The sequence below is a fragment of the Thrips palmi genome, unplaced genomic scaffold (assembly GCF_012932325.1).
Source record: "Thrips palmi isolate BJ-2018 unplaced genomic scaffold, TpBJ-2018v1 HiC_scaffold_8, whole genome shotgun sequence".
Lineage (NCBI taxonomy): Eukaryota > Metazoa > Arthropoda > Insecta > Thysanoptera > Thripidae > Thrips > Thrips palmi.
This window is the reverse complement of record NW_023144635.1, coordinates 3,312,160-3,324,747: the sequence shown is the minus strand read 5'-3', so window position 1 is coordinate 3,324,747 and position 12,588 is coordinate 3,312,160. Positions and strand designations below refer to the sequence as shown.

The 12,588-nt window shown below is 56.2% G+C and overlaps 3 protein-coding genes across 3 annotated transcripts; 2 read left to right on the top strand and 1 right to left on the bottom strand.

Annotated features, from left to right (window-relative positions):
• Nucleotides 1-2,966: 2,966 nt before the first annotated feature.
• On the top strand, nt 2,967-6,688 carry LOC117653787. Its single transcript, XM_034399678.1, has 6 exons — nt 2,967-3,632; nt 5,191-5,420; nt 5,555-5,690; nt 5,762-6,057; nt 6,146-6,449; nt 6,537-6,688. The coding sequence occupies exons 1-6, from the start codon at nt 3,587-3,589 to the stop codon at nt 6,620-6,622; spliced, it is 1,098 nt and encodes a 365-aa protein (XP_034255569.1). The 5' UTR covers nt 2,967-3,586; the 3' UTR covers nt 6,623-6,688.
• An 88-nt stretch (nt 6,689-6,776) lies between these two features.
• LOC117653782 (BTB/POZ domain-containing protein 9) lies at nt 6,777-9,796 on the top strand. Its single transcript, XM_034399674.1, has one exon. The coding sequence runs from the start codon at nt 8,183-8,185 to the stop codon at nt 9,656-9,658; it is 1,476 nt and encodes a 491-aa protein (XP_034255565.1). The 5' UTR covers nt 6,777-8,182; the 3' UTR covers nt 9,659-9,796.
• Nucleotides 9,773-12,447, bottom strand: LOC117653779 (transcription factor Ken-like). The gene is made up of 9 exons (XM_034399671.1): nt 11,998-12,447; nt 11,747-11,923; nt 11,501-11,677; nt 11,198-11,406; nt 10,934-11,121; nt 10,649-10,845; nt 10,377-10,559; nt 10,150-10,305; nt 9,773-10,053 (listed from the first exon to the last, which is right to left on the bottom strand). Exons 1-9 carry the CDS (start codon nt 12,205-12,207, stop codon nt 9,985-9,987), a joined length of 1,566 nt encoding a protein of 521 aa, XP_034255562.1. The 5' UTR covers nt 12,208-12,447; the 3' UTR covers nt 9,773-9,984.
• Between the last annotated feature and the right edge of the window lie 141 nt (nt 12,448-12,588).

Below are 12,588 nucleotides of genomic sequence, written 5' to 3'. Positions count from 1 at the left end.
GAACAGCGCGCTCAGATTTTGTCTCTCGAAATGTTGGGGCTCTGGCCCCTCCCGAGCAACAGACAACCAGGACAACCAGCGTGTCCGTGGTGTCGAGAAAGACGCCGCGCTAGACCGTGGGTCATACGCGGTCCGGCGGCAAAGTAGCCTACACTGTACTCCACGCGGCCAGCCGCGACGAGACGAACCCGGCGGAGGCGCCGGGTCGTAACTACCAGCAACTTTTAGGCGTGTCATAACAGAGCGACGGACGCCCCAGGGGAAAATAATATGATGCATGGGCGGGTGCTAAGAATGATGCCGGCAGGAGACAGTTGGCAGTGGGCAGGGCCGGCAGCAAGGCATCCCCCTCCCCCTCCCCTCCCCCAGCTCATCATCGCGGCCCGGACAATGCTATTTATAATGAAGAGTATCCGCGCGGCCCATATCGCACGGCAGCGCAGCGTCACGCCCCGCCCCGCCCCGCCCCACCGCGGGTATCCAATGAGGCGAGGCAGACGCAAGGCCCCGACTTGTGTTTCAACAACGAAGTGCATGCTGCAGGAAGACGAAGGCGAAAGACGACCCCGCGGCGGCCGGATAAGCGAGGCATGCATGCGTGATTGCGTGCTTGCCTGCTCGCCGTGGTCCAAGCTATGTGCCGCGGTGGGCGAGAACGGCGAGAACACGGAAGACACCAGCACGCACCTGCGCCCGTCCTGGGTCACCCAGTGGCCATCATCGGCGATGATCCGTCCGAGGAATGAGTGGGGCCGACCTGCCGGCTGCGGCCACGCCCCGCCCCGCCCCGCTACGCCCCGCCACGCCGCGGCGCCACTAGTCGCGCGCGTTATTTATCACCAGTGGCGGCGAGGCGCGGCGTGGCGCCGGCTAGGTAGCAGCACGCATTCTTTTGGCGGGAGGGAAGGCCTTTGAGCGAAGGGGGCTTTTATGCTGCGATCCTTGTTCTTGTGTGAATCCACCCCACTCTGCCCGCGGCCCGCGCACCGAAATACCCCGCGAGTCGCTCCGCGAGTGCGACAGAGACGGACAGAGACGGAGAGACGGCGCGAGACACGCACGGCGATTCGCCACAAACTGGCTGTCCCGGCCGTCATCAAAGGCTCGCGGCAAATGAGAGATTGTCAAAAGGGTCTCAACACCCCTGCGACCCCTGCGCGGCTCATCTGCCGCTCAGGCACGGCGGCAGGCGGCAGGCTGCTGCAAGCTGCGCGCCGCCCGTGGCACGCTGCGCACCGCGCTGCACCTCGCCGAGCCTTGTCCGCTGGCCGGCCGCGTGGCTGTGTATTTCTGGGGCTTCTCCTCGCGACCCGTCCGTCGGGCCATGGTGCTGGCTGCGTTTGCCCGGAACCACCCTGTGGGTGGACACGACGGCCTCCACGGCCACGAGGAGGAGATGAGCGCGGCGGGCGGGCGGCGCCAGGACAGCTGGACGCACTGGCGGTGGCGTCTGTGCCGGCGCCGACCCGCTTGATGCAATAGTGGCCTCTTTGATGGGCGGCGCGCACCGCCGGCGGGGCCCCTCTGCCTCTGCCCGTCCGCGGCAAACGGCCCAACGACCAAGCGACGGCACCCCGAAGGTCAACTCGGTCCGTGGTGAGCGGCAGCATGGCGGCGGCGTGCCCTATGGCGGTCCATGGTCGAGGTCCATGGTGGCATGCCTCCCTTTCGACCTCCGTTCCGCGAGCCAGCAAGCATGCCGTCATCGGTCCGCCGGTCCGCGAAGCACTCCGCGAGTGCCAATCGACGCGACGACGGACTGAAGACTGACTCCGAGAGTCGTTTTCGTCGATTTGTCTCTCTCGCAGACGCCCCATGAGTGCGAGAGAGACGGAGCGACGAAAACGACTCTCGGAATCAGTCTCCTGGGGGAAGGAGGAAACTGGCGCCTAGCGAGGGCGAGTTACTTGGAATACTCGGGACTGCACGCTGGAGTGGTCTTCGATTTGAGTCCAACTGTCAGGGAGCTTCGATGTGAGCGAGAGGGAACGTGTTGTCGGTCCCGAACCAAACAACTGAGAGGCGTTCATTTCTAAGACCAACAGTGGGTGCGCCGGGGTGGTGCCTTCCAGGTCGCCGAGCTGACCGGAAGTGTGGTGACAATGGGCGACGGCGGACGACGCCGTGGGTGGGGCTCGCGGACCTCGTCGCGGACGCTTGTCGTCAATCGCACGACCCACGTGACGTGACGCGTGACGGCACGGCGCAGCGCGCGGCCATTCGACGCCATTCCACCGTTGCACTGGTGCACCGCCTTGCCTTCTCGATGCCACGCCACGCCGTTGCCTCCGCACTGCAAGCGCCGCAACAACCGCGTCGACGGCGTCCTCGCATTGCCTTGGCCGATGCATTTCCTCATAATTGACGGCGTCATAACGCCCAAACCAAACGAGCCGAACCGAACGGACGGGACGAACCAATGAGGGCTGTGCCAATGAGGGCTGTGGACGGCGGCCGGAGAGAGAGGGAGAGAGAAAGGGGGAAGGGGTCATGGCACGCAGGCAGGCAGGGCAGGGCGTGTCCAAGTGGTCTGTTTTCTGCGGCTCAAGGGGGTCAATGGGCTCTGCCCTGCCGCTGCCCGGCAGGCCCTGCCCCTCCCTTCGGCCCTGTCCTAGAGGTCCTACACGATAGAAGGGGCCACGGGGCGCCCATAATGTCCACGAGAATCGGAGCCGGGCCGTGTCGTGTCCCGGGTCCCGGGGTGGAAGGCGCGGCGTCGTGGACGGGACGGGACGCCCGTCGGCCCAGCGCCGTGCCGCGCCCCCGCCGCACCCCGCCGCACCCCGCCGCACCCCGCCACGCCCCTCGCCGCGGCCTGCAAGCCCGGCCGGCCTGGCCGGCCCGGCCGTCTCCGAGGTGCGGCCGGCTCGGCGGTGGGGCCGGAGGGGCGCGGCGTCGCGGCACGGCGGCGCTGCAGCGCGGCGACGGCGACAGCTGCGGTTTGTTACAGTCCGCGTTGTGTCTGGTGCGCGCGCGGACGTACCGCACCGCGCAGCGAGCCCAGCGCAGGCCGCGCCGCGTCCCAGAACAGCTCCCGACTGCGGAGACGCCGCGCCGCCGTCGCCAAGAGCAGCACCACAGTGCAGCGATTGAGTGCAGTGTCCGGCCAATCCGTGTTGAACTGACAGCCGCCGAGGCGGGGCGGGAGGGACTGATTGCATCAAGTGCGTCTTGGTCCACTGGCTACCCCGGCCAGCGCCCCGAGTGCGTCTTCGCGCCTTCGTGTCGGGCTTCCTGGCTGGAACCGGCATTGCCAACTTCCACCGCCGCCAGGCGTTCGAGGCGTTCGAGGCGTTCCAAGCGTGAGCCGGCATATATGGTCGCGGCACCAGAGGGGCCCAGCCCCGGGGGCGACCGCGCCTTGCACGCCTCGCTCGGCCCTGACGCCAGCACGCCGTGCTGAATAGCCGAGTAGTCGAGTGTTTGCACACGCGCCGGGCGTACCAGCGACACGCCGCCAGCAGGCCAGCACCAGCCAGTCGTGCCGCCGTGCCCCGCGCCGCGCCGCGCCATGGACACGCGCGCCGCCACGTCCCGGAGGCCGAGCTAGAGCCCCTCTCCCTCGCCGCGAGTGCCGTACATCACCATGACAACGACCGGCAGCCTCCTGGTGCGGCTGCTCACCGCGGCAGGTGAGTCGCGCAGTCAGCCTCCCGGCCACGGACCACGGCCATGGACCACGGCCATGGACCCGGCCATGGAGCAGCGACACGGCGACATGAACCACATGGCGGGGAAACCAGCGAGGGTGGCGCCCCTTGCGGTCGCAGAGTTCGCACTAGTGCTTTCAATTACGGGGTCCGCACTCGGCCCGGCGCCGGCGGCCTCGTCGGCCGATGTTCATTTCATCCTAGAAAAACAAGAAAGGGGGGGGGCGTAGTGGCTGTCACCCGCCCACGCGCGACATGACGGGCTGAAACACGCCGTGCATCACTCTGGATTAGCGCCGCGGGCGCAGCGCCACGCCGCGTTATGCAGGGCTGGCCGCACCGCGCCAGATCGCTTTATGCGTGCGGGGTGCGGGGCACACTCGGCCGTGTGGACGAAAAACAAGGAGCGAGTTTGAAGAGAAAGCACGGCTCTGCTATTTCAGTGCGTCACTTATGCACGCCTGCCACCACCGGGCTTACGGCTCACGCCCGAGCGCCGAGTCGCGCCGTCAGATCGCGATAGAGTTGCCGTTCGTTGAGAGGCAAGTGTAGCCGGTGCGCCCATTATTGGCCGCGGCCGCGCCATCACCGCGGTGTCGTCGGCTGTCTTGTCTCCCTCGCTCCTGTGGGGCATCCCCGAGGTGCGAGAGGGAAAGACACTGCGGCCGGGTGGGCCGGGGCCAAGTGGGAAGAAAGGGCCGGAAAATGGACGCGTCGTGCGCCAAGCTGCTGCCACCCTCGTAAAGCTGGCCGCCACGCACCGCCACGCGTGCAGCGTAGAACGTCCTGCTCACTCAGTCGTAAACATCCGCAGTGCCGTGCCGCGCCGCGCCACCGCGCTGCGTTAAAAGTTCTGACGGCGCGGCGCCGAAGGACGCCACTCGGCCCCTCAGCGTGGCGCCCGTTGCCGCGGGCCACACAATGGCTCCCGAATTCCCAAGGACTCGGGCAGCCAGACTCAGGCTGATTCCGAGAGTCGGTTTCGTCGCTCTGTCTCTCTCGCTCCTGGAGGGGAAGTCCTACGAGTGGGAGAGAGACAGAACGACGAAAACGACTCTCGGAATCAGTTTGCTGGCTGGCTGGCCGGCTGCTGGCCAGCCACAAAGCATGCGTGCCCTGGACCAGCTCGCCGGCCCGCAGTTTGTGTGCAGTTTGGCGGTGGCGTGGGGCTGGACCCCTTTTGCCCAGTCCTCGCGGTCTAGTGGGCCTCGGCTGCGCCCCGGCCTTGCCACCCGCGTGCTCGGCGTGCTCGGCGACGTCCTGGCCTCATTACCGACCGGCAGCCACGACCCCTGGACCCTGGACAGGACGGCCACTCCAGGCCGCGCCTGCACTGCAAGGAGCCCCGCTCCGCACTCCGCCCCGCTTGGCCCCTTGCGGTGGGCCGACGTAGGCAACCCGGTGGCAGCGCTGCGAGCTGCTGGCCTACCTCGCAGGCGTTCCGCGTTCCGCGCCGCAGCTGCCCGCAGCTGTCGCTTTACGTTCGACGGCGTTGACGTGGACCGGTCTCTGGCTTGACGTCCCTCTGTTCCCTCGGCAGCCCTGCTGTGCTGGTGCTCCGGGCCCTGCCTGGCGCTGCGGGACGTGCTGCTGCAGATGCCGCCCGTGGCGCGCGCCGGCAGCAGCGTCACGCTCAAGTGCCTGTACGACCTGGAGAACGACAAGCTGTACGCCGTCAAGTGGTACCGCGGCAACTTCGAGTTCTACCGCTCCACGCCGCACGAGAGGCCCGCCAAGCAGGCCTTCCCTTACCCGGACTTCCACGTGGACGTGAGTAGAGCGGCTTGAAACGGCTTCGATGGTTCGATCGGACGGGCCGCTGCCCTCCCCGATCTCCGTTCAGGGAGATAAGTCGGCAGGATGCTGAAAACAAGTTGTAAAAATGATGCATGCCCATTCCCCAGCTGTCGCGGTCGGACGAACACCAAGTGACGCTGAACCGGGTGCCGCAGTACATATCGGGCACGTTCTCGTGTGAGGTGTCCACGGACGCCCCGAAATTCACCACTGTCGTCAAGAACGGACAGCTGGAGGTGCTCGGTAAGGCTGCCATCTGGCTGCTCAGCTAGCCCGGTGTGTTGACGGCGTGCTCATGCTGCCTCTTCTCGCAGACACCGTGAGGCGGCCCCTGCTCACCGTGTCCAAGGACCTGTACCGGCCCGGTGACGTCCTGGAGGCCAACTGCACCTCCCTGTCGCCGGCCAGCGCGGACCCGGAGCTGCACGCCGACACGGCCATCGCGGCGACGCCGCACGGCCGACGCCACCCCCACGGCGGTGCCTCGCTGCTGCCTCAGGCGCCGCCCCTGCAGCCGCACCAGCTGAGCGCGCTGCAGCGCGCGCACCTCCAGAAGGACTTCGGCAGCGAGGCGCCCATGTCCTTCAGCTTCTGGGTCAACAACAAGCCGGTGAGCGGCGAGGCGGCGTGTACTTACGACGACATAAGCGTCGAAGCCGCGGGTAGCAGAAAGTACATTGAATCTCGTCGCGTTCCAGGTGCCGGGCGCCATGGTGCGCCAGGGTGCGTCCAGCGCCACGCTCACGCGCCCCGTCGCCGAGGACGACTTCTCCGTCTCGGGCGAGCTGCGCATCAAGTGCAGCGTCACGCTGGCCGGCAAGTACCGCGAGCCCAGCCACGCCGTCACCGTGCGCCGCCAGGAGGAGGACGACGAGGACTGGGAGGAGGGCGAGGACGAGGAGGACGAGGCCCCCGGCGTGGAGGAGCCGCCCGTCGTCACCGAGACGCACGCCGCCGTCAACGCGGTGCTCCCGGACCCGGCCAACCGGTCCGGCGGCGCAGGTGAGGGCAACGAGGGCCACGACCAGCCCCAGGACTCCGAGTCCCATTTATTTGACCGCAAGCTCTTTATTTGTTTATCGTTTGCAGGCGCGGAGGGCCTTGCGTCCAGTCCAGTCGGCACAGTGCTTCTGATACTATCGGTGCTCTTGGCGCGATTCCAACTCCCAAGATAAGGACCTGGTGAAGGGGTGTTACACCTCCGATGTAAATCAATGTAAATATAGATTTATTATTTGTAAGGTTTGCCCCTCTCACTGATTACTTTCAGTCCCAACGTCCCCCGACAACAAGTCTTGGCTGCCCGTCGAGACGTGAGCCTGGATTAGGCAGACAGGCCGACTGAATTCAGAAAATTGCTTTTGCTGCAGTCGAGGTGGGGCCGCGTTGTTTGCTGTCCGCCCACGCGGCAGGGCACTAGTATAGCCTACAGCCTACCTCGAGGCGTTGGGAGAGGGGTGGCGGGGCGAGGAGGGCTACGTGGGACTAAACGCTCACGAATCGCGGACTTTACTTCGCGATAACGTATCGGGGAGCGGGGGGCAATCTCTCCAAACAGCGGGCAAACGACTTACACGGTGTAAGTGTGGGGCTGCTGCTGTAGCAGTGACCTGACGCGCCGGGAGCTTCAGGAGTCCTGGCTCCATCGGGGCCACCAAGGCCAGGCCGCTGGTCTGCTTCCGAAGCATCGCATCGTCGCTCTGTCTCTCTCACACCCATGGCGCGCCCCGTGTAAGGGCGCGAGAGAGACAGAGCGACGATAATGCTTCGGAATGTGGTGGCTGGCCTGCTCTGCTAGCGCTGCCCGCCCCTGTCTACCTGTGCGGCGCGTGCATGCGCCTAATGACCTAGCCTGAGGGCCGGAGGCGACGAGGCGACCGGAGGCTCTCAACCGAGGGGTCGTCGTCGTCCTTGCATCGGCCAGCGAGGCGAGGGGGCTCTGGGGCCGCCTTCCGTGGAGGACAAGCTGGGCTAGGTGGCCGAGTTGGACGTCCAAGGTCCAAGGCGAGGAGGGGCAGCTCAGCTCCTCGGGCAGCTCCGGGCAGCTCGCTCTGCTCGCCTGCCCTTTGCGCTGCACCACGCTGCACCTGTTGTCGACTTCCTTTTGTTTGGCATACGCGGAATATGGAGGACAAAGCGAGGGACACGGAGGCCTTGAGACAGTCTGGTGGGGCGTAGCAGCGTACTGTAGCGCGCGGGGATCTGCCCGCAGAGGGCGCGGGGGAGGGAGGGGCACGGGCGCGGGCAGGTGGAGGTGGGGCTTGTGGGGCGGCCCAGAGGCCCCGCGGACAGCGGGCCGGTGACCTGCTACCTCTACCTGCCCAGACTCCCCCCTCCCTTTCCCCCGACGTGCCTCCGGTCCGAACCGAGAGACTTGGAGTCATGCGCGAGGCCCCCTTTCTACCCTCCCTTGCCCCTCTTCCTCCTCACTCCAGCACTCCACTCCACTCCAGTCCCAGTCCACCACGGCGTCGGCGTCGACTCGGCGTGCCGGAGAAGTCCATCAACAGCATCTGTCTCGTCGTCGTCGCCCGTCCAGTTCAACTGAGTCGTGGACCCCGACTCAACTTTTGCCAAGGACTCTGTACCTTGCACACAGAGGTGGTTTGAGCCAAGTTTAATCTAAAACTGTGCTGCAGAGCAAAACAAGTTTCCGCTACTATTTAAAAGCTTGAAAAAATTGTGAAGTGATGACTGTCTTGGTCGTTTGATCTGCATGAGATTCTGACTTTTGCATGATGTGCGCAAGAAATACTACCCATTGCCCTGGGGACAAAGGGATTCCTCGTCTTCTTGAAGATTTGCAACGACTTGCTGAAGACCACGAATCTGCTGATGTTGTTTTCCTGGTGGGCAGAGATGAAGTACCAGTATATGCTCACAGAGTAATTTTAATGGCACGGTGTAAAAGTTTTCAGACTGCGAAAAGGGGAGAACTTTGTCGCATTCCAGGATGTTCTGTTGCTCCGGCAGCACCAGGGACACCTACTCCGGTTCGACTTCCCCAGTTCCAAGGGGACACCTTCAAGTTGTTCACACGATATGTTTACACAGGCACAATAATGCTTCAGGATAGTGCTGTGTTTGAAATGCTCACCCTTGCACAAGACTTGGGAGTTGAAGAACTTAAAAACTGTTGTGAGGATCACGTGTCATCTACACTTTCAGTTTTGAATGCATGTACTTTTCTCGCAGCTGCTCTTGACATTCATGATCGGTCATCAGGTGGTAAGGGAGCAAAATCTTTTGTTGACCGGTGCACCTCCTACATTGGTGAAAATGCATTGGAGTGTGTCCAGACCAACTCCTTTTTAAACTTACCAAAAGAAGCATTACTGAAATTAATTTCATCTGACCATTTAGTTTTGGAAGAAGAAGATGTATGGAGAGCGGTACTGAATTGGGCAAAGCACCAAGCAGGTGTCACGCAACCAACAGCGCACTGGACAGAAGAAGAAAGAGTAAGGGTTTGCCAACATCTTGCAGGTGTCATTAATCATGTCAGACTACTCCTCATTGACAGTCAAGTTTTTGCCGAAGAAGTTGAGCCTACTGGAGCTGTCCCAATGGAATTATCCCTTGAAAGATACAGGTATGCTGCACTCCCAAATAAATTCAAGGAAAGGTCAGAAGACAAGCGATTGCAACCTCGAGTTTCATTAAGACTGTTTCCTGGGACTCAAATTCTGATAAAGGAGAAGACATCTTTTCAACGCACACTAAATTCATGGTATGGAAATACCAAACAACAATGGAGATTACTGTTTAGAGCATCAAGTCATGGTTTTTCTGCTGATGCCTTTCATAGACATTGTGATGGTGTTTCACCAACATTTGTGATTGTTATGGGCACAATGGGAGACATATGTGGTGGTTTCAACGATGTAGCATGGGAGAAGCCAAGCACCAAAAGTCACTATATCCAATCTGATAAAGCTTTCCTGTTCACATTGACAAATTCATCAGGACTTCCACCAACAAAATATAATATTCAAAAGAAGCCCTATGCTATATGTTATCACCCAGGTTGTGGTCCAGTTTTTGGTGGTGGGGCTGATCTTTTCATATCAAACAACTGTAATACAAATAATGAAAGTTACTCAAATTTGCCCCATTCTTATGATGGAGACGGGGCTTCAAGCAGTGTACTTATGGGTGATTATAACTTCACTGTCTTAGAGTATGAAGTATTTGCACCATCAAATAAATAATAATTTATATTTCTAAAATGTCTCAAGTGCTATTAAACAATTTGTACTAAGATAATAATATAATTAAGTCAATAGTATGTATGCTTGGATCACTGGAAAAAATTGTAAAATGGATAAATAAAATTTATTTTATTTCAAAGGCAGCAATTATTATGTACCAAATTTTTAATCCTCAGCTGACTTGAGCTTGGAAATAAAAGACACAGCTAAATAAATTAAAATACTGTAGTGCAAATGAATATCACAGATGAAAAGAACACTCCACATGAACATTTGACTTAACTCATGTATGGTGATGGATGCCTTACTAATTAAAATGCAAAACATTAAATTATCAGGGATGCAGAGGAAAAGTCTTCTTCAACAATGTACGTAACAGGCAGATGATTGTTGCTCTGTAAAAGACAAGTAGTACAAAGTTACAAATACAGTTATCTTAAAAGGGAAAAAAAAGAAGAAAAATAAAAAGAGGTACAATGACTAGTACATACCTCAATAAAAGAATACTGTGCTTGTTCTGGAAGTGTGTCACAAGCATTATTCACAACTGCATTACTGACTTCAACTGATCTTACAGTTTTAACTGGGTCATCAGAGTTTTGTGATAATCCTCTCTGCAACCTTCTCCAAATAGTAGTCTTAGGAACCTATGACGAAAAAATAAAGATTAAAACACCAGTATAGATAATTAAAGAAAATCTAAAAAATGTGTACACACCTGATAAGTTATGGATGCCACTGTTTGTGACATTTTACCTTCTTGGCATGCAGCTACAGCTTCTTTTAGCCTTGAATTTTTGGTTGAATGAAGTTGAGGGTCTCTTTTTTTAAGACTAGTCCAGGGCAGTTTTCCAGCCTGTACAAGGCGCTCTTTCTCTCTGAAAAGAGTTGTTTTTGGAATCTAAAAGCATACAAACAAAATGGAATAACTATTTTTAGTTGATCCCAGGGTACAGTTTTCTATTTTCAGAGGCACAAAGCAATCATTACATGGAACTCAGCAGAAACTTTAGATAGATTTTGGCCATCTTGAAGAGCCTGAACAGCTGCTTGCCAATGTGAAGGTCCATAACTTTGTCGTTTAGAGCACATCCGTCCAGTACTCCCACCTGCAGCACGAACTCGTCGCCACAAAACTGTTTTTGGTATTTGATACATTTCTGATGCTTGATGAAAGCTAGCTCCTCCTGAAACAGGAAACAAACATGGAACTTGAGAAATTATAATTCATAAACTAAATAGTAATTGCACCTAGTACTTTAACAACCTACTTACTGTTCACTGCCTCAACTGCAGCATTCACATTTTCTCCAGAGTGTTCTTGTCTTGTGACTGTGATTGGAATTCCCTCTGCTTTAGCCCGAACATATAAAGTAGATCGTGGAATATTGTGAATGGTTGCAGTCTCTCGTAGAAGTTGACCCGACTTTAAGTCCTTTAAAGCAGCGGCAAGCTGTTCCTCACTTTACAACAAAAAGGAACGTAAGTTTAACTTAGTTAATGATGCATAAATTATAGAATATAAGTCTTGCACCAAACCTGTACTCCTTCCTACAACTTTCCCTGCGTCTTCTTCTTTTGTGCTCCTGAATCTGATCATTTTCAAATGAAGCATCAGTATCAATCGACCAGTTTTGACAATCATTATTAGAGTTTTCTTTGAGAGTGCTGTTATTTGTTGAACAACTGTCCTGTGTTTTTTGTTTCTTTCCATTTTGTGCCTGTTCAACACAATGTTCTTCCCTCTCCTAATGTTCCACAAAAGCACAATTAATTTGATAAATGTTCAGAAGAAGTCACAGAAGATTAAAAATATACAGATGCTGACAAGCAGTATTTTACCTCTTGGATAGATGCAGTGTTTTCATAGTCAAAATCTGAAGTTGTTTGTGCATCTGTGCCCGAAGAATATGGAGCTTCTGTCATAGTTTTTGAGCACGTATTGGGAAGTGAATTCTTGCTAGAATCGGTGAAATCTTCATCTTGAGACGGCACGAGTTGAGGAAGTTGATCACACACCTAGCAGGTAATATGCGATTGAAAATCTTCAAACCTTAAATATTTTGTCTGTTTCATAAATTTGTATACCTCCATTAATCCTCGAATTTGTAAAGCAGCTGCCACTTGAAGAACTTCTGTCAGCTGTGCTGCTTGTACATTAAGTTCTCCATGGTAAACAAAATCCAGGATGCATCGAAGTGCTTCTGGGTTCACTTCACTAAGGATCAAAATTGGGTGGCTTTCTGCTGAATCGGAGAAAATCCCCTGCGTGGAAAACAAACTTATACCAAAGAAGGAGTCAAGTCTTATCAGTGCAAAAGGAAGGGCAGAAATATTACCTCAAAGTAAGGACTAGCAGCACATAGAACAATTTTATGCGCATGGAGCTTGTATCCATTGGAGGTACACAATGTAACATCGACCATGGATTCCGCTTCTAGAAGTTGAACTAACACACTTAACACGTGAGACTGGTAATCACTCCACTTTAAACAAAAGTTATCAGGCTTAACCGTGTCACTTTCAATCGTATCCATGACAAAATTCATGACTGCAATAGGATTGAGTAAGGTTAAAACTGCTTCAAAACATGGTCGCACACACGGATACAAATACTCTCAGGATTCAGTGTGGAAGTGGAATCTGATGAAACGTTGTGCGAACGCAAGACTATGGTTATATGTGCTTCATAAATCATAAATCCATTTAAAAAGAAGGTTAATTAGTAAACATAGACTAAACAATAACAGACAGACGACTTCTCACAACTTCTCATACACGCACCAATAATGGCAGCAAAAAACATTAGCTGACGTAAATAAAACATTAAATCAGTAGATCTTTTGTTTGATATTTCGGCTCAAATTATGCAATTTTTCATAATTGTAGTTGTTTTAAAAATGAAAGCTCTAAAGCGAAGATGGAAACAG